The sequence below is a fragment of the Urocitellus parryii genome, chromosome 10, assembly GCF_045843805.1.
Source record: "Urocitellus parryii isolate mUroPar1 chromosome 10, mUroPar1.hap1, whole genome shotgun sequence".
Taxonomy (NCBI): domain Eukaryota; kingdom Metazoa; phylum Chordata; class Mammalia; order Rodentia; family Sciuridae; genus Urocitellus; species Urocitellus parryii.
In genome coordinates, this window is record NC_135540.1 from 83,228,933 (window position 1) to 83,251,084 (window position 22,152).

At 39.0% G+C, this 22,152-nt stretch overlaps 1 protein-coding gene across 1 annotated transcript in view; it reads right to left on the reverse strand.

The window, feature by feature from the left end:
* Fras1 (Fraser extracellular matrix complex subunit 1) overlaps nucleotides 1–22,152 on the reverse strand; it is a 267,670-nt gene that overhangs the window by 37,655 nt on the left and 207,863 nt on the right. The window contains exons 53-61 of the mRNA XM_026403132.2: nucleotides 20,278–20,446; nucleotides 17,998–18,244; nucleotides 16,466–16,810; nucleotides 15,079–15,239; nucleotides 14,493–14,640; nucleotides 8,091–8,296; nucleotides 4,981–5,137; nucleotides 2,519–2,719; nucleotides 853–1,040 (exon numbers count right to left, since the gene is read on the reverse strand). Coding sequence (XP_026258917.2) covers nucleotides 853–1,040; nucleotides 2,519–2,719; nucleotides 4,981–5,137; nucleotides 8,091–8,296; nucleotides 14,493–14,640; nucleotides 15,079–15,239; nucleotides 16,466–16,810; nucleotides 17,998–18,244; nucleotides 20,278–20,446 — 1,822 coding nt within the window. The remainder of the gene's footprint in view (nucleotides 1–852; nucleotides 1,041–2,518; nucleotides 2,720–4,980; nucleotides 5,138–8,090; nucleotides 8,297–14,492; nucleotides 14,641–15,078; nucleotides 15,240–16,465; nucleotides 16,811–17,997; nucleotides 18,245–20,277; nucleotides 20,447–22,152) is intronic.

Consider the following 22,152-nt stretch of genomic DNA (forward strand, 5'->3'; position numbering starts at 1 on the left):
GAGCTTTATTGTCCTGTTAACTGCATTCCAAGTCGATTCTTATCACGCATGTAAAAAATACTTTCATTTTCCTGCACATGGAACCAAAGCTATATTGTGACTGGCAGTTGCTAGCTTAAAGTTGTATTAAAATGTTATCCGTATATAGTAGCACACCCAGTATAATAAGAGTAAACAAAGGTAATGCATTTCTTCCATGGCCAAACAAGAAACACAATTTGAAATAATCTCCTGTTTTTAAAATGTAAGAGAGTAGTTAAGGGAGGTAAGAAGGCTTGTTCTGACTGCACTATTAGGTGTTAAATAACCCCTGGTGATCTCAGGCATTTTCCTCTTAAATGTAAAGTCTGCACATTCATTCTGTTCATCCTGCATTGGGAAGCACAGTACCACATTTCTGCATATACTTAACTCTCTTTGTGGGGTGAATATGTTGGATAATAGATTGGGAGTTCTACTTTCTTATCTTCCAGGTCCTACCAGAGCAAAATGTCTTTATCAAGCTAAGCTACCTACATGGTTTGGTCTTACTCTTACTTCAGAACAAGGCTTCTCACCCTTGGCCCTATTAACATTTGTGCCAAATAATTCTTTTTGTTGTTCTGTGCATTGTAGGTATTTAGCAGCATCCCTGGCTTCTACACACTGGATGCTAGCTGTGACAGCCAAAAATGTCTCTGGACATTGCCAAATGTCCTCTGGAGGGAGAGAATGGTTGGCTAGATTCTTCTGGTTGAGAACCGTTGTTAGAAGAACAAAGCAGTAGCTCACCAGAAGTCCCACTTCTCTCAAGTTCTCATCTGCTATTCACTAAGACATAAAAGCAGCAATCCTAGGTGTCAAGCAACTCACAATAGGTGGCGCTGGCAATATGAGACTTCCTGCTGCCTCCTGATCTAGAATTGTCACTGTGGCAGTAGTCACATCCCCAAGAACTGCTTCCACTGGGTCATCGGGGCCAAGGACTAGAGAGAAGGATTCATGCCATTCCCGGTCTTCATTGGACAGAATCTCCACTTTAAAAAAGATGTGATCCACACCTTCACCAAGGACAGAACAAAAAGAGAGCAAAAACCTTATTAGTAGACATACCTAAGAGAGCACAGGCTGGCACTGCTGAGATGTCAAGTTAAAATATAACCTTTCCTTACAGAAGTTTTCTAGATATGCAGTGACTTCTAATCACTTTAGCCCCATCCTAAGTGAGGAATCTGTTTGACAGACCAAATTCCACCTGTGGTAGAGGCTCTGTCCTAGAGATTACTATTCAGCACCATATGAGGATTAATGGCCCCTGCCTGACACACTGGCTGGCAGTAATAAAAATCTATGATCCAAAATATGCTTCATCCTGGTTACAAGTTTTTTTTTTTTTTTTTGCTTAATTTTCTTTTCCAATTTACACTTAAGCATAAGCTCCTGTGTGGCTGTGAGTACTTGCATACCCTTCCAAATTGCCTCCTAAGAAGCAGTAGGGGCCAGGTCCGTCTCCACAAAAAGATCACACTGTGGAGGTTTAGCACCTGGAAGAGTGCTATAAACCCTTCCTTTGCTGTAAAATGATTCTTTGAGTATACAAACATCCCTGATCATAAGTAAGGACCTTTGTTCCTCTCCTAGAGATATCAGGACCAGCTTGCTTCCAGATCTATCTTTCCTCCAGATCCCTATGGAGAAAAGAGGGGTCCTTCTGCAAAAGTGGAAGAAGAGCTCTTCTTTTCCAGCATCAACTAGACACACATGGGATGGAGCTGGAAGCCCATTAAGGCTCCAGTGAGCAGAAGAGATACACAGGGACCCATGACCACCAGCCTACACCATTTCTGAGTCACCCTTTCCATCCACTTGCTAGGACATCTTTGAAAAGTCCTAATACTGCTATTCACCTCTGGCTACACTAAAAAACGATGCCAGGATCTATACCAGCTTTTCACTTTACACTGCTCCAGAAAGTTCTAAGAAAAAACCTAGCACACAATTCAACCCTTTACTTGGTCCATTCTCATCAAAACTTCAGACAGACACCTGGTTGTGATCTGTTTTGTCTTTCACTCTTTTCTGGCTTATCTCCATGTTTCTCTCTGGGGTACACTTGTTTTGGAAAGCCTATAAAAGAGTGTGTGTGTTTCCTAGTAGAAGTGAAATCAACTTGAGCATAGGGATTATGCCTTCCAGATTTTAGCAAGCTGTGAAGGATCCAGTGCATAGCTTTGCACCAATGATTGTTGAAGGATGGATATATATTTTAAAACCAAGTGTTCCTATCATTCAACCAAACCACAGGATACAAAAATACCCTTTTAAATAAACCAAAATGCCCAGCATGTTCTAATGTTAGAGACTTTTAAATCCATGCCATGATTATGAATTAAGTTTTACTTGCAACCTCAAATATATGCTCAACAAATGCATTATGTTATTGCCACAACTTTGTTTCTCTGCTCATTCCTTTCTTCACATACAAGGTAGTCATCTCTCTATTAAGAAAACCCACAGATTGGAATTGGCATTCAATTACCAGGATTGAATTTCAAGACTCGGCTCTTTGGGTAATAATCCACACCAGACTGGGCAGATCCATCCCGAGTGCTACAGCGAATCTTGGAGGTCCTGTTCTGATCTCCTCTTCGGATCACCTTGATGTTCAGAATTGCAATGGCATCTGGTCCTGCGGGTTCCCGGACTTGGTATGCAGCTTCTTCAAACTCAATGGTTGGTGCTAAGGAAACACAGTTAGGAAAACAAGAGCAAATCAGAATAGCATAAAAAATCCAGACTCCCAAGCAAATACCATATAATGGCAAGAAATACCTTATAATGACAAGAGGGAACAATTCACATTAGTTAACAATACCAAGGCAAAATGGCTTGTAGTCATAAAAATCAATCAGCATTTACCCTTAAGCAATGCTTTGGAAAAAGGAATTTATTTGTGATCCTGTAGGAGTTATTTCTCACATGTGTATTAAAAACAATATAATGGGGGAAATAGTTTTTAGAGACTTTGAAGTGCATGATGTCCAAGTTTCTGTTTTTTGCTTCTAGAATGTTTTTAAATTTGCACAATTTATCAAGAGACTGAGACATAGTGGACCCTTGATAAATAGCTATTGACTGATGCCATGAATCGACTTTTTATTTATAAGCTATGAATTTCTAAGGATTATAATTTATCTCATTTATATACTACTTGAGTTACCAAATCTATCCTTCATCTCTGGTTTTCTGGATACACCCTCCCAGTACTAGTACCTACAGCTATTCCTAACTCTTCACTGGTTATTTAGGTAAGCATGGTTAGTTTTAGCAACTGGCTACAATGATAATTCAGGAACTCAAAACTTTCAAATATTATCTGATCTGAGGCATTCCTGTCATTATTAGGAAATGATTAACAATTTGGCTTTTTTTCCAAAAACTATTTAAATCATGTCTTCTTTTCTAGTACATTCTCATGGGGGAAGGGCAGGGTGGTGGTCATAGTGATAACAGAGAGTGAGATTGAAGAGATGGGAAAATTGGGAGCAATTACAAGTTTTATACCATTTTAGGATATTATTAGTATATTGTAGATGTTTCTTGTCTGTTTCCCGCTCTTCCTTGCTCTTAGTCTTTCTAATTGTAGAAGACGAACCTTACTTGAGACTTTAGAGTTTTCAGTAAGAATGGTTGCTAAAATGAGGAAGGCTGCTGGAACAGTGGGACCGTTACCTCGCTGAGCCTCCATCATTGGGTTATCTGTGTGCTGGGAGAGGCTCACTTCAGGATTTGAACCTAAATCTATTTGGGTGAAGGGCTACTTCAACGTCAAGGCTGGATGTTCTTATTTTACATGATTCCAAAGCAGTTCCTGATTTCTCATTAGGAACCCTACAAATCTCACTAATTCTCTCAGTAGTTAAGAGTGTAGATTTTAGCCAGGCATGAGGGCACATGCCTGTAATCCCAGTGGCTCAGGAGCTGAGGCAGGAAGATTGCAAGTTCAAAGTCAGCCTCAATAATGTAGCAAGGCCCTAAGCAACTTAGTGAGAACCTGTCTCAAAATAAAAAATAAAAATAGAAGGGCTAAAGATGTGGCTCAGTAGTTAAGTGCTCCTGGGTTCAATCCCTTGTGCAAAAAAAAAAAAAAAAATATATATATATATAGATAGATAGATAGATAGATATGCATGTGCCCTCATGCCTGGCTAAAAAACTGGATGAGAACCAATTCTAATATATATATATATATATATTCTCATCCAGTTTTGCTGCTAACAGTTTTGCAATTAACAGTTCAAATTACATAACTTTGCTGAAGTATAGTTTCTTCTCCTAGGTAAGAAAAACTATTTCAAAGGATTACTGCCAGGACTGAGTGAAATACTATAACATGGTTAGCATGTACCATAAATATTCAATAAAAATCAGATATTGCTGTTTGCAATATTTTATATAGTTACTCATTAAAATATCTACTTTAATAACAGTGAAGTCCTAATTCAAAACAGGATTTGTTTCTTCTTCTTCCTGGGCCACTCTTTGCAAATACCTGACTATAGAATATAAGTTGGGTTTTTTTGTTGTTGTTCTTGTTGTTGTTTTAGGGCAAATCAGTTAGAAGAAGCTGAAAAATTGAACTTTTCCAGGAAGGTAGCAGTGTTTTAAATCAGTTCCTTGGAGTCAACTGATTCTGACTGTATTTCTGAATCTGCTCCTGATCTGCAATGACTTAAATGGTTTCTATTCTCTGTGTCAGCATTTCTGTCCTAGCTTTTAATCATACTTATTCCTTATCTTTTGGCAATATGTAGGGAATAGTGAGATTAGAAATACCCTGAACTTATCAGAGTGGCGTAGAGGGTGATCACTTGCTGCAAACATTTGATATATACATTCAGAGACTGTTATTAGTAGGCACTTCCACAGCATTTTTGTTTTTCAAATATCATTTCATGTCCCATCAACCTAAGAATAACTAAAGGCAATTTCTTTTGTTACCATCTTCATCATTGGATATGGTGATGGTGGCCATGTTATTTTTTCCAACTCTGGCTCCACTCCAGTGGTTTCCAAGAGGATGGCCAAGGTAGACCCTGAACTGCTCCTCAGGCTCAAACATGGAGTCATCATGGATATAGACCGTGCAGTTCTTTACCTAGAGGCAATGGCACAAGACAAATTAAAATCTACAGCAAGGTATCAGTAACTGGCTTGGTTTTCCTAGGGGAACCCACCTAACTAATGGGACTGGTATTAGAACATTTCAAACCCTTTTGACTTATTGGTGATGAGCTGTGAAAACCAAAATTAATAAAACAAATCACCCACTAAAAAGCACCTGTAGAACATTTGTATGCTTTCCCACATGTTGCCTCGGCTGCTCAGTATGTTTGCATGTGTTACAACAGACCTCCAACAATGGATATTTGACATATCATTGGACTTCCTGGATGTCTGCATAACATACTTTTTCCTTCTGAAAACTGAATGGTTTTTAAAAGAAACTCAAAGCGTCTTCATGTTAGGCTAAAGATCTTTAAATTTTAAAGAACTCTCAAATCTGCTGCCAAATAGAATCTTATTTGAAAACTGTTGAGAATTGAAAATGAGAACACAACCCAATACCTGTTTGGTAGAGAAAAGTCAAGTGTTTCTCAAACTGAATATTCTCCAGTGAGGATTGCATTTTTGAAAAAATGTAAAACAAAATCACAAAATTTTAGATAACATACCAGCCTCGGTAGTAGATCTATGTGATATGAAGTGAGATATTTTTAGTTGGATCATTTTAAATCTACTATCTTATTACATTGCAAAGGATATGTTGGCAGAGAGTTCACTCTGATACTTCCTAAGTCATAATACATGGTAGGAAGGAATCCCAGTGAGCATTTATATGTTACTTGTTAACCTGTTTTAAGTCCTGAAGATTGTTTTCCTTTTCTTACATCTTTCCTAGAATAAGAATTCCTTATAGAAAGCATGAAATTAATGGTGATTCATGGGATTCTTTTTAAAAGATATTACAGAATATGCCAAGACCCAAAGTTTTTTGTTTTGCAAGTCAAAGAAATGGAGATTCTAAAGCATGCTTAGGAATGATGATAGATTGTCATGTGAGTAACATACAGACTATTAAGCTGTATTTTCTTTACACTTTCATTAAATTAAAATTCTCTCTTAAATAGACAGAGCATCCTCGTTTGAACTTAAAGCAAATACAGACATGTAGACTCAAAGCTGAAGATTATATCTGTAGTGTTTGCATGTGTTCACAAGCATGTTTCAACCTTCCATGAGTAAAATTCCAATAAAATACACAACTAGGACAGGCCTTTATGAGTCATGGGTGTGTAAAACTCTTAAAAGTCCCAGAGAACAATCCTATCTTTTTTTGTAGTAGAGATGAATAGAGGACAAATTTGGAGTGAGTTACAATGGGTAAGGTCTTGGGCTAAATTTCAAAAAGACAAAATTTTGATTCATTTGATTACATCAAGATTGAAGAACTTCATTGAACTATGAAGACCATAGGAAAGTGACAGAAAGAGAAAGATATATATATATATATATATATATATATATATATATATATATATATATATATATATATAGAGAGAGAGAGAGAGAGAGAGAGAGAGAGAGAGACATATAGATAGATAGATAGATAGATAGATAGATAGATATTACACTATGTAAAACTGGCAAAGAATTAACATTTAGGATATTTAAGAAAGTAGTAAAAGTCAGTAAGAAAAAGATAATAAAATGATAAAATAAGGAACAAAGAAGAAAAATCTGCTCATAAGCTATTTGGAAGTCCAATAAGCTAACAAGAATATAAAATAGTAATAATTAGAGAATACAAGTTAAAACATGATATACCTTTATGCTTATAATTATCTCTGCAAAAAAAAAAGATGAGTAATGTAAGTGTTGAAGAGGATGTAGGCTTGTAGCAACCCTCCTGCATTTCTAGTGGCATTCTGGAAAGTATTCTTACACTTTTTCCCCCCAAATTAAGCACATGCATGTCTTTTGGTCTAGAAATTTTGCCCCTGAGTAAAGAAATTCTCTCTCAAGTCTGTAAGTGGACATGTATGAGGATGTGCACTGAAACATTTTGAGGTGACGGAGTGTTAGGAGCTTTCTTGATGCAACCCCTGAGACTCCTTATCATCTATGGCTGAGTGTGCATAAGTGAAATATAGCAAATACACATCATGAAACATATGTAACAGCCAGAAGTAACAGATTAGAGGTCCACAGACAGATCTTAAAACATACTGGTGAGTAACAACAGTAAAAAATTGAAAAAGACATAACATAATACAATTTTTATCAATTAAAACTCATGTATGCTAAATAAGAAGCATTTTTAATAGAACAAATAAAAACAGAGATACAGATTAAACATAAAAGTTTGATGGGTGGAGAAGAGAATGTGGCTGGAAATGGAAGTAAAATGAAATGAATAAACAAACTGAAAATAAAAAAGGTGCCGACTAACGTGGATGTTGTGCCTTGAACCAAGAGGTACATCTGACCCAGTCATCTGAAATTGAGATTCAAAAGGGTGGAAATGAATTCTCATTCAATATAAACCTTTGACATACACTGTGGTCGGATCCTTTTATTCTGATGCAGCTGTGTTTAGTGACAAGATTTTTCCCGAGTTCCCATGACCACATGCATGACTCTTTGGGTACGTTATCAAGAGAATACTACACTGACTCAAATCTGCTCAGTATTTCTCTATTCAGTCCTGTGTTAGGATGCATATTATTTTGGGAGAAAGACCCAGATATCAGAGAACTATTTCTTAGTCCTTAAGTAACACCAGTGGAAAGTGTTACATTTGATGGAACTAAATTTCCAAAACATTGCACATTATTGAAATTTCCCAACTCAAACGATGATATATGTATTTGTTTGCAAGTGGGAGACAAAGAAGATAGTCAAATGGAATAGATGACATTATTTAAAATATTATTAATTGGTAAGGAAATTCCAAAATATGCTCCAAGTTCATTTAATTTACCTACCTGTGGACAAACAAAGGTGATAAGAAGAGAATGCTGTCTTTAAGCCACCACAGTTCCACTTACCTTCTCCCCTTTCAGAAATGTAATCCGTGAAGAATCTGCATTTCTTCTCTCCCCAAAGTCCTCCATGACCTGAGCTGAATGGCCCTGAGTGTAGCATCTCACTGATGACTCATAGCTCAGGTCTCCGCTCCGAATGATAGGAACATGCAGGACACCATCTTTCTCCTTCACTAGGAGCAAATCCTTAGCAAACTGCATGCTTGGCACTGGGTGAGCATGTGGAGAGATGGAGGCATTGTTAGTGGGAGGCACAGGGATGCAGTGGCCATGGCACAGCTTGCAAATGGCCAACACAGGCCGACAAGTCACAGGTGCTAAGTGGATTTCACGCATGGTTGTTGCTCTCAGGCAAGGAAACTACTTCAACTTTGAATATGATTCCAATGAAACAGAAGAAATCAACTTTTCACCTGTCTTTGCTCACTTCAGGGTGTGGTCACCATCTCAAATGCAGGCAGATGAAAAAATGAAACAGGTGCAAAAAACAAAACAAAACAAACCTGTGACAGTGACTTGGGTACTCAACACTTCACTTTAGAGCTACAATAAGGAAAACAGCAGGGCTAGTCTGATGGGCAAATGGCCACTCACATTCTCATACTGAGGCCAGGTGACAAAAGGGAAGAGTGGACACTGACAAAGAGAGAAAGGCAGGTTCTGTTTAAAGGCCTCCAGTTGCCAGATCTTAGTTTCAAATGAAGCCAGAGATCTGGGTGTTTTTCTGGATTTTTTTTTAACCTAACGTAAAAATAACAACAAATAAAATAAAATGGTAAAAATTAATTTCCATATAAGCCAAAATTATTGGGAGCAAACAAAACATATACACAGTCTGAATTTGGCTCCTAGTCTGTGACAGGTACTATAGTTTTATCTTTAATAAGTCATGTCTCATTGGTTTTTAGGGAGGCACCATACCCAAACTGTAGTTAAAAACAAGGATTTGGGAGTAATTAGGCCTGATTATCCATTCCAGCCTTACTACTTATTAACTGTATAGGGCATAGGACAAATACTTTCTGAGCCTTGGAGCTTTTTTTTTAATTGAAAAATATTGATATCTAACTTATAGAATTGAGAAGGTATTGAAAATACTCCCTCAATTAGAAAATATGTGCATGATAGTCAATACAGTATTGAGTATTGAAAAAACTCTCTCAATTAGAAAATATTTAGAAAATATGTGCATGATAGTCAATACATTATCTAGCTCATGGAAGCACTCAAATTTTGGTAGAAATTGATATATTATGATTTAGATTTGTCCCCTAATTTCAGGCTTCTCAACATGAAGAATCATTTTTTTTCCTCTTTACTTCCTGCTGTGAGGCTCTGCATTAAGACATTTCCCCAAGCTCAATATTTTGTTGACTACTGGTTATTAATTTCTTTACCAACAATCCAGAGGATCCTATGTCAAAGTCTCCTAAGGTGAATTAATCTTCAAGGCTGTAGGAAAGCCAACCTAAAGCTGTTACCACCTATTTCCTGGCTGCTTTCTGGATGTGTCTTGCCAAACCAGAAAGGAAGAAGCAGGAAGGGTTTCTGTAGGCAGCTCCTGGCTCTGAGAGTCCATGGGCAGAATGCTGTTTGCCTCTGACCTACCCTTGCTCAGAGCTATCGGCTTTGGCAAAAACAAAACCATCCCATCATCTGAACCAAGCCTACTAGCTATCAAATATTACTTAACAAAAGACAGATGAAAAGACACCTAAAGAGAATTAATAGCTTTGGCATTAAGCCCTATACATTAACCAGTGAGGACTGTGTCATCCAGACGAAGGCCTGTGCTGTTAAAAGGTAGGTAGCAATGACATCACTAGCTTTGGAGGACCTAAAGGAGGCTTGTTGCCAGGGAAAAAGCAAAACAATCAGGGAAGCTTTTTTTTGTTCCTGGCAGACATCTCCAGCTCTAGATTGGTTTTTCCTGCTGGCCTGGCATGCCTCAAGTCAGATGAGAAAGTTAAGTGCTAAAGTGGTAATGTGGTAATGTTTAGGGTTTGTCAGGTACTTATCAACCCCCAGTTAATCCTGAGCTTTAGAAGACTCCTCTTTAACAAGATACTCACTCTCATTTATCTCCCTGTGTGGAGAGAGAGAGAGAGAGAGAGAGAGAGAGAGAGAGAGAGAGAGAGAGACTGGGAATGGACACTTCTCAGCAGGAGACTGACAAGAGACAATATACGGAAACCAGGTGATTGTTGGAACAAATTTCTGCATGATGAATGTGTGTGTTAAGGGCTTTCACATATATATGAATGTCATCTCAACAACCCCATAAAGCACTATAGTCCCCAGGAAGGAGTAGCTTGGCCCTGGGAGTTAGTTCCCCAGATTGCAGAGCCCCTCTCTTTCCACACTAATGGGGTACATAAATATAAAACAGAAATTTTCCCCCTGAAGTTTCATGGGCTTACATTGGGAATAAGGCATGTATTATCAGCACCTCTCTCCATATAGTAATTGTACCTGGCCATTGTAGTTAACTTTTTATTTGTGTAAGTCTGGTATCCAGAAATAGATTGTGAGACTCTGCCCTCTATTACTCTGTAGCCCATACAATGTTGAGCACCAGTCTTAGGCAGAGAGAATGTTCTATAAACATCTTACCCTGCTAATCTTCTTAGTAACTGACAAAGTGAATACAAACACCAATGCCTGGAATGTGATGGCCTCTTTACAGGCAATGGTTAAGCTAGAGATTTAGGGGAAATCTGGCCTCTGGTTCCTTGAAGTTAATGAGAAGGTATGACTCAGTTGCATAGGCAGGAGAATACTGCCGTAGTGGCTCTATGGCCTTTTTTGTCTGGCTCAGTCAGTGTTACTCATGCCTAATTCTAGGTAGCAGAGCAGAAGAGGTAGGTGAGAAACAGGAAAACATTCTGAGATGAGCTACTTCGATGATTTAAGGTTCTGAAAGCAGCCTAGTGGGAAATGATAAAAGGCGCTAAGATTACATCAGAAGGCTGAAAGATGGCTTGTAAGACTCTTGAACGATGGCAAGCATTGCTGTCTAGAGGGCAGTGGCCAGCTAAAGTTGCAATATAAAAAGCTAGCACAGGAGGGAGGATAGGAAACCAGAAGAGAGGCATGGATGGCATGGACCAGAGTTCTAACTCTGGTTCTCATCACCTCCTCTCCATACGATCATGCACAAATAATTCAGCCTCAGTGTAACCAGCTGAGGGGCAGAGATGTAAGATCTTTCCACCCTAGATTGGCCCAGAAAATTGACTCAATGAAAGTCAGTTATTACTAGGAAGAAAAGTAACCAATAGAAGTAAGCACTGAATATTACAATAGGTTACTGAAATAGGTTTGGGGATTTCTTTCCTCAGGGTAAGTCGTTGACTGGAAATAGATGGTTGTAGGAAAAAGATGGGAAATATTTTGTTTCACATATGTATCCCCTAAGTCTACAACCTCAACACCTATCAATAAAATAATGAGAAAAAATAACTAGAATCTTCTGTGTTGATCAGAGTACAGTGAGGATTGCATGTATTACTGGAATTTCACTGGTTAGTGGCATAAATTATAGATGTGCCAGGAATAAATATGTAAAATAACATCTATGATGTGCCATGGGCTATAGGAAAAATTTTTGCATATTTGGTCTAATTTAATCCTTACATCAATCTTATAAGGTAAGTATCTTTATTATTTATAGATGAACAAAACGTGGCTTAGTAACCTTAAGCCTCTGGCCTAAGGCTAAGGATGTGCTAGGGCTGAGATTTATGTTAGGGTTTCTAACTTGGCATTCATTTTCCATTTCATCAGAGAAAAATTAACTAACCTTTTATCCAAAAAAAACTAAGAAGTCATTTCAACAATAAGAAGAATAACTGATTTTCTTTCTTTCTTATTTTTTCTTTCCTTAAGGAAAGAAATATTCCATGGCTTGCTTCTACCACTACACCAACTAGAACCATGCTGCATAATGCAAAGAAAATGAACTTGGAGTCAAAGACCTCCTACTAGGCAATGGGTGACTGTTCACTGCCCTTGTTCTCAGTTTCCTTAACTACCAACTAGAAACAAAAGGAAAGCCACGATTTTGAACAAATGGGATACATTTAACAGCTCACTCTATAAACTCTGAATAACGTTTGAATTGTAGAATTGTAGAGCTGGTATAATCTCATCCATGGTGAAAAGTTACCATTTTGTGAGTCACAAACATAAATGTAAAGTTTAAAGTAATAAAACTTCTGAAAGAAAACACCAAAGAAAATCTTGTTAACCTTGGGCTGGGCAAAGATTTCTCAGATACAAGACTAAAAGTATGATCTCTGAAAGAAAAATCAATCAAGGGCGGCCACTTCAAAATGACACACTTTTGTTCTCTGAAGGACATTGTTAAAAAGAAGAAAGAGATAAGAAGCAAACTGGGATAAAATATTTACAAGACACAAATCTTTGTCCAGAATGTACCACAATACAATAATAGAGGGGAATGGCAAAAAATGGGCAAAATATTTGAATAATATTTCACAAAAAAGATATATGGATGGCAAAAGTACATGAAAAATCTGCATCATTAGTCATTAGGGAAAACACTTCAAGCCTCAGAATATCATTGCATACCTACTAGAATAATTTTTAAAAAACACAAAACTCTGACAATCCCAAACATGCACTTACTATATGATCCAGCAACCTCAGATGAATAACTATATTCATATAAAAATCTATATGCAAATGTTTATAGCCACTGTAGTTATAATTGCCAAAACCTTAAGACAATCCAAATGTTACTCAATAGGTCAATGGATAAACAAACTGTGGTATATCCATACAATGGAAAACTACTCAATGGTAAATGGAATTATTTGTACATGCAACAATATGGATAACCCTCAAATGGGTTTCTCTAGTTGGAAGAAATAAGATTAAAAAAATGGTACATATTACATGATTCCATTTACATGACATTCTAGAAAAGGCAAGACTTAGGAGCAGAAAACAAATACGTGGTTGTCAGATCTTGGGTTTGGGCAGAAATTGACCACAATGGGGCATGGGAGAATTTTCCAGGGTATTGGAACTGTTCAACATCTTTGTTATGGCGGTGAGCACATCACTGTATGCATTTTTCAAAATAGAACTGTATAATAAAAAGGGAAAAGTTCATTTATGTGAATAAACACTTCAATACTTCAATAAACCAGGATATAAAATAAGACAGCATCATTTTGGATGCATAGGGTGTGTATGCATACACACACATATGTGTGTTTGTGTGGATAGTACACACACATACACATATAGGTATATATACATAAATATATGTTTTTCCCTAAAGGATAAACGTACAGAAAACTGAGTAAAGTGGTTGTTTCCAGTGAGGGAACCTCAGGGATTGGGAGATGGCAAAGTAGAAGAAAGATTTAATTTTCATAGTATATCTTTTTGGAATTTGCATATTTTACTACTATATACACGATATAAATTATTTAAAAATGAATAAAAACATTAGAGATACCCTGTTGGGTTCCCTGTTCCTTTTGGGGAGATTTTTCAGTCACTAAGAGTTTAATCATGGACTTTACGGTCCACCATGCGGGCTGCTGATGAGAGTCCTCTTGCTTTAGGTGGAAAATCTGACTCAAATCTTCTCTATTTACGTCTGGAATCCACACAATGTATTCTAAATGTCTAAACTATTCTAATCTCCATCATTTCTCCTGAGAAGCAACTTCCCTTTCCTCCTCATCCTTAGTTACTTGGGTTACATCTTCAGCAGTAACTGATGCTTCGTTCATATACCTGCCTCTCTTTATTCCTGCATATCATCTTCAATACTTCCAGTATAAGTTTCCTAAAACAAAAAATCACATCAATGACTGATGACAAGCATCTGCTGGTCTGTTTGGCTGGAAGAGAACACCTTTTAAGGTTTGACTCCAACCTGTCTCCCCATTTCATCTCTCTATTCATGCTCAAAGCAAAAGAGAGTATTCCACTGTTTCCCAAACATGCATCTATGTTTTATATGTTGTATATACTATGTCTCTACATTTGTGATGGGATTTCTTTTATCATGATTCCTATCACACTTGAAGACTTGGCTTACTATCACCTCCTCTGTGAAATCTCCTACAATCACCCCAAGCATAATTACTGTTTGGTTCCCTCTGCTCCTGCAGTAATGGATTTACGGCAACACTGAGTCATTTATCATAATATATTCTAATTTTTCTGGTTTAGGGTCTGACATTGAACTTTTTGAGTACAAAGCCCAATGCTTATACATATCTTTATGCCTGCCAGAGTATCAGCACACCATGTATTTCTTGAATGAAAATATGAATGAGATACAATGTCATATACATGGAAGTTAAGGAAAAAAATAGAAATATATTTTGAAACCACCAGCTGGCATCCCCAATCTCTTACCATCTTGGAATGTGTCATTAATTGCAATGACAGCCTGGAAGGGTTTGGTCAGTTCAGCCCCTTGTGCTGAGCTCAGAAAAACCACAAATGTCTCCAGTCCTTCAATTACCGGATACTGGGTATCATCCAAGATAGTCAAGGTGCAGAACTGGAGGAGAAATCAAAGTAGACTTTACAACAGGCTCAACACTCGACTCTCTGCCTTTGAGACACTAGGGCAGAGGTGGCAACTCATCTTTTTCTGGTGGTCTTAAAGCAAGGTTTGTTTCTGTTTTTAAACCCACAGAATGATGATCTCTTTATCACATTCTTTGGAATTTGTTTCTAGATACTTACATCAAACAGGTGCAATTTCTATCCTAAATCTACACTGTAGGATATTTGATGCTCAACAGGCCACTTTGAGAGGTTTTAGAAGATCCCCTCATAATTTGTTCTCTTGTTTGTATGCTTATGAAAGTGAAGGTCATAACATTGCAAGGGGAACTGAGGGTCCTCCAGAGGGCTTGGAAAGTAGACTCCAGACCACACCAACAGCGTCATCCAGACTTATGAGTTTGTGGAGTCTTCAGTGATGCAGACTCACCTGCTCAGTGACACCTGGCCCAAATTCCACCTTCCTAGAGCTGGGGACGTAGTCAACTCCCGGAGTGGCAGAAGCTGGGTCGGAGGGCCGTGTTGCACACCAGACAGATGTGAGAGTAGAAAGGTCAGTACCGTGGCGGATAACTGGAATCTTTACGGTGCCTGATTAACAGAGATTTTAATGGTCAACCTTCAGCCAAAAAAAAATCAGTGGAGTTTCTAGAACACTGTTCTCTTTCACTGCAACAGTGACAGCTTTATCCAACTCAGCTTATCTAAATCAACTTTGGTGGTGGTCCTATGCCCCCCTTGGAGGAGGGCTGAGAGGTGACATTGCCCACTTTTCCCCTGACATCATGATCAAGGGGAGTTCTAGAGGAGGACCACATGGAGGTGGTGCTGGAGAGACAGCTCTCTGGGGAGTGTTCTTAACAATGTACTGGAGAGAAGTGCCCATTGTAAACCATCTCAAGGCTATTTAGGGAGAAGAAACTCAGAGACTGGGTCCTCAGCTAGAAAATAGTCAACAACCAGCAGGGGGGGACCTTATGGGGCCCGGAGCTGGATGTTCCTAATTGAATGTTTTAACTGGGTTGATTTTCCTATTTTTTCCAAGTGGTGCACACATCATTACTCAAACCATATGTGCTTATTGCTTATTTCAGGAATGAAGCTCATCTTCTGGCCCACTGTGACATCATATTTTGTAGTAACTTAAAGATGTTTGGTTACTTTCACAACCAAGGTCAGAGAAAGGCTGACATGAAAACCCTATCAATTGCCATGTTTTTATCGTCAATATTCTGTGAGGTGACATGTAGTCATGGCATGTGAGAAGCATCAGCCAGGGCAATCTCAAACTCTTCTTCCTCTTCATACTCGCTGTCATCAATAAGCATATACGGAAGGGAGATAGTGCAGTTAAAAGAACAAACGTTCTACTCCAGCTCTGCCACTGTATTAGCTGTTTAATCCTTGGTCATTTATGTAACCTCTCTGGGCCTCCATTTGCTCTTCTATCTTCCACAGAAGATCTAGTGAGAATGCATGAAATACCCATGGCATGCTGCCTGACATTCAGTCCATGCTCAAAAATAGTAGTTTCTAATACTCCTCAGAATCCCTTCAAAGAGGTGAATGGCCTTAATGTGGCTCAGATCAACTGATACTCAGCATATCCACCATCCCCTCTGTCAGTAGCATGCAGGGGACTTCAAGACCACAGGGAACCCATAAGAAGGAAGGAGCCTGGGCTCTGAAACACCACGTGGGAGAAATTTGCCCACCCACTGCTTTGGGCAGGTGCATAAGTGCAAAAGTTCCTTTGTGTGAAACTGAAACTTTGAAGTTAGTTTGGGTGAGGGAACCTCAGAGAGGCTCTCCATTACCTGCATCCTCGCTGACAGTGAAAGCTGTGTTGCCCAGGGAGACCGTGGAGGCATCATTGGGACCACTAATGAGCACCCTGGCTGTTGCCACCCTTCCGATGCGGGCATTGTGAGAAGCATCAGCCAGGGCAATCTCAAACTCCTCTTCCTCTTCATACTCGCTGTCATCAATAAGCATGACGTCACAGGTGGACATGGTGACACCAGGCCCGAATATCACCCGACTCTCAGCAGACATCCCTCTAGACTTAAAATCAGAGCCTGATTCTAGAGCATAGAGACTACTTCCCATAGCAGACTTAGGGACCGTGTAGCAAATTGCAGATACGATGCTGCTTGAATCACCTGCAAGTCAAATGGCAAGAAAACCAACACAATTGAAAAAGCACTTCCCGAATTTTAGAATCTCTGGTCCATTAATGAGCTTGGCTCCCTCTGACACATTCAGACTCTATCAGGAAACCTTCCAGAGTTACAGTTTCTCTTAAGCCTGTAGTATAAACTGCTTGAGGATTTAATATACCCCAGATACTTGCCCAAATAACTCAAAATGGATTTCCTATTCTGTGAATTTTGTGCTCTGTTAATTCACAAGTCTGATTGCCCACCATCTAAGACCACAGCGGGTGAAAAGATAAGAGACATATTTGGTACTTTAAGTAGCAAAGTAATTGTGTCCTGAAGGTAGTGCTGTGAGCACAGTTCACTGCCTTTCTGAATAAACTTCTGCACTTTAATTCCCTCAGAGAAAGAAGCTTGTTTTAAAAAAAAGAAAGACAAAGCCAAATAAAACTTGCCTCGCAATGGCTTTACTTATTAGTGCTGCATTATCCCTTGGTGATAGCCTGTTCTGGGCCTGACTTGGTGGCCTAGAGCAATCAATGGGGCTTGCCGGTTTTCTAAGTGGTATTAGCAAGGTTTAGTGCCATCTACAGTATTTGTGACACTAATACCCAGTCAGCAGATTCAATAATGAAATCTGACATCATCATTTACAGTCATGGGGATTCCATTCCATTTGTGATTTAAAGTCTCAATCACAAATCCATACATCTTTGTTTTGATTTTTTTGACCTCGAGAATTGTCTTTTGCTTCTCACACATAGTTTATTTCTCATCTGAGCTCTACATATGATACTCATGTAGGGAAATTTCTTAAGCACATTTTCTGTCTTGTAAGAACTAAGGTTCTTAACTTCCTTCCTTAACCAAGGTTACTAAATATTTTACAGATTGGATGACTGATTAAGAATCCTGTGTTCATAAATAATTTGCAAGGTTAAATATAACCAATCTTCTAGTCTGATTTAAGAATAAATGGAGCTCTAAGTACTTGAATTAAGAAGAGAGGCCTTCTGATAGAACTCAGTAAGGGTGAAATCATTATAAGTGCTGTCTGGGGATGCAGTGGGTCAATACATGTAAAATACACACACATGAGTTAATATGACACACAAGCACTTGGCACATAAGAGGCACTCAGGGATTGCTAGCCATTATTGTAGCTCCTCGTCACCTTTGGCACAACAGACCTTTTCTTTCAATAGGTGCAAATAAAAACCCAGCACTTTCGTTGACCCGGTAGGTCTTCTTATCAAACTCCAACGTGGGTTCGTCCTCGGTGTCACTGATGGTGACCTTCGCCTGGGTGAACTCCCCTAAGAGGGCATATGCCGGCAGGCTGAGCTCCACAGCGAAACTCTCAACACCCTCGAACACGTCATCGTCATTGATGACGATGGTGCAGGACTTGGTATCTTCTCGCTCATCAAACTGTACCTGCCACAAAGGAAACAACAGGAGCCTAACCTCAGCATCCCTTGCTGTGGTCCCCAGGAGTATCCTGAGCAAAGAGTTCTCAAGTCCAGTGGGTCGAGAACTGACTTGAACAGCAGGATCTCTAACCCCTCTCCTTACAGCATACCTGGGGCACTCAGCCACCTGGTCCCATTCTTCTCCTGGACCTTTGGGCTGATTAATTGTAGGAGGCCTGAAGGGCAGAGCTGCCTCCTACCATTTGGTGACTGAAGAAACCCAGTTAATAATTACTCATATCCTGTTTTCTTAACTCTCTTGGGATAGCAATAGCCATCATTTGATTACTTAGTTCTCCTCTTCTTTTGAGGCAAGTTTAACAATAAAAACCTCTGACCTTGGAGTATGAGGTTCTAGGCTCAGCTTCTGATTCTGTTATTTCCAAGCTGGGTAAAGTTATAAGACTTTATGAACATCAGATTCTTCATCAGCTAAATAACAATAATAATTTTCCCATTTTACATATTTATTAGAGGATCAAGAATAATTTAAAGCACCGAATAAATATATTATCATTACTGTGACCATATTACTCAGATAATTAAATTTGACATAGAATCTCATTGCACTAATAATAGAAGTTAATTCATAGAAAGTTATTTAAACGAGCCCAACTAATTTCAACTTTAAATTTAACTAAATTCTTTGCCATTAAAATGGGCTAAAACTATAACATGAATAAATTTAGCCTGATATGAAATGGAGAAATTATTTTATATGCATACAATTGTAAACTTATGGGAATTTTTCTGGTTTTACCTTGTTGAAAAAGAAAAAGAGAGAGGAAGAAGGAAAGAAGGAAAGAAAGAAGGGAGGGAGGGAGGAAGGGGAAGGAAAGAGAAGGGAAAGGAAAGGAGGGAAGATAAATCCTTCAAATGAAACCTGACATATGAACTTGCCAAGAACTAAAAAGGCAGGAGCTATACTTTGTGCAAACTACAAGTTTAAAAAATAGTTAAATATTCATAAACATCTAGGGCCATGAATATCTGAAAAACAGAATTTTAGTCAAACAGAGAATTATTAGCATCTATCTACTTGATTAATCAAATTAAGTTTTTTCTAAGCTCCATATTTCAAATCACCCCCAAGAAAATGAAAATGAAACACTCAATAGATCTCTATTTAAGATCTAGAAACCATTCACAGTCCTTTGTCTTTTCTTGGGGGGAAAATAAAAACTACGAGAACATGCTGTCTTAGCCTTTTTCTAAAAGATCCTTTAGCTTATCTGTTCTTTTCTAATTCTTCATTTAAATTGAACATAAGAGGGCTCAGCTCAGTCCAGCTGATTTCTGAGCTCAATTAAAGGTTCCAGTCCACTTTCTCTTACAGAGATTTGTGTCACCATAGAATACTGAAATTGCTTTCAAAATACATTGAGTAAGTATTAAATGCCAAGCATAAAGGAGGACAAATACAGGGCCCTTTGCCCTAAAGGAATGGACTATTTTCCTTTCTCCTCCTCCTCCTCCTCCTCTTCTTCTTCTTCCTCTCTCTCTCTCTCTCTCTCTCTCTCTCTCTCTCTCTCTCTCTTTCCCAAGGCTTCGCTCATGCTAAGCACACACTGTATCCTGAGTTACATCCCCAGTCTCCTCACAACTCCTTCTTCTCGCTCATTGTCACCTTGGTGCTAAGGACCATAGGCACATAGATGACTTGCAAATTTCTCTCTCTACCTTAGACTCCTTCCCTCAGTCCCTGCCCTTCTATTCATCCATCTACCTGCTGTTTCTAAGGCAACTCATACTTAACATGTCCAAGGCAAAGTCACAGCACCACACCTGTCAAATTGGCTCCTCTTCTATGTAAGAGGCATCACTATCCATCTCTCCCTTCTGCCCCACTATCTAATCCACTGCTAAATCCTATCAATTCTTACTTATCTTTCCAATCCATTCACTTCTCTCCAACTATCTAACTGAAGCCCAAGCTCCCATCATCTTGGACCTTGATGGATCAGGTAAATTCAGGGATCAGGTCTGCAGCCCACCTACCTGGCCAGCATACTCCACGTAGTCCTGCTGTCCAGGCTGGGAGCTGACCCTGGAGCTGGAGCTGGCTGTGCCTTGCTCAGTGCGGCACAGGACGATGGCATACTGGTTCAGGTTCCCCGTCCTCTGCACAGTGACGCTGACAGACCCTGCCTTCTCACTGACATTGTAGCTAGGAACACACAAAAAGGCAGTCACTGAAAATCAGCCCCGTTTCTGTGAAGAAACCACTTGTTCAATGCCTGGCTCATCTGGTTATTGGTGTTAGGCAAAGAGGCAGTTTTGTGCCTTCAAGAAGCCCCATGGGAACTAAGGAACCTTTGTTTACTTGGAACACACCCACACAAATGGACCAGGACACTAAGGATGTAGACCTTTGCCCATTTTGAAAAAGAGCTGAGTCAGATATTTACAAAATGGACAATACATAGGAGCCATGAACTTCAGACTTCAGGACATGGAAAAATTACAATCTTTCCCTCCTGGGGGAGAGTAATCAGAATAGGCCAGTGGGTTTTTAGGGAAGGTGTGCAGAAGGCTAGTAAAGACTTAGCCAAGGTGGAAACTGACTGAACTAGATCAGGGAAATGTATAAGGAAGCCAGGACAATACTAGAAGTGAGAGCATGAGACCCGAGCCTCAGGTGACAAAGGCATTGAGACAAATGAAGTTTTATGTCAATGAGGAGGAGATGGGATGAATTTAGTATACTGCTAGGGATCTGAATTGCTTTTCCAAGTTGGAGGCTAATGAAGGTCATTTGCCATTAACTCATAAGAGTCTAGATTTGTAAAGGCCACAGGAGAGTAGGGAGTGAGCTGGCCATTGTTTTAAATCACCCAGGATAGCCACTGGATCTTGGTTTGAGTCTTGCTGCTGTGAGGGTTTTAGGCAAAATGCCTCTGCCATTGTCAACTCCAAGACCCTCTCTATTACTCAGTCCATCAAACCTTAGAGGGTTAGACAAAAAGGGATGAGTCCGACTGAATTTATGTAACTTTGAAGGAGACGCAACCAAAAGGCAAATAATAGCAAAACACTATATTTTAAAGTTGATTCTCACTGTTTCGTAATTCTCCAAGTGTGTCTAAGAGTAGAAGAGCCTTTGTCTGGGACCAGGAAAGCAAGTTTATACCTGAGTTCCAATTTGAACATGACTTGTCACGAAATTGACTTCTTAGGGTAGTGAGTTTCTGTATATAAGTTTAAAGAATTATTTGGCCCAGAAAAAATAATAACCCTAGTTATAATTTAACCTATGTGCATCTTCCACCTTCACCTATCAGTGTCTCTCTGTTTGCCTCTCCAGAGGCAGATGAGGAAAACACCTTCAAGAGCGGACCACATTACATCGTGACTTTGATATACAGTTCTGTAGAAATAAAAGGAGCTAGGGGAGAATACAAGTATGAGGAGAACAGAGAGAATACAGACAGAAGGCGAGGATCTTGTTGTTGTTGGCCAGGATTATTCTCCAAACTTGATTGTCTTTTTAAAAATTTACTATCAGTTCTACTGGATTGTTTTTAAAAACTTGAAGACAGAAGTGAAAAATACTTGTAAAGGAGGCAGGAAAGCACAATGGTTTGAGCTTAAATCCTAGTTACTTTGTGAGCAAATTACTTAACCTTTTTCTGTTTTTATTGTTTTGCTGCTGTGGGGATAAGAAGAGGTTTAATCTCAAAATTGCAAGTAAATAAGGTGATGTGTGTCAAGTACCAATTACAGTGCCTGGTATGTACAGTATTTAATAAATATTATTATTATCACTGCCATCATCACCATTGTTACCACCACCACTACCATTCTTCACAGGTAACCAGAACTGTGCCCCCGCCCCAAGTCACCCTGATTTCTTCTAATTTCCTCATTTGTTTC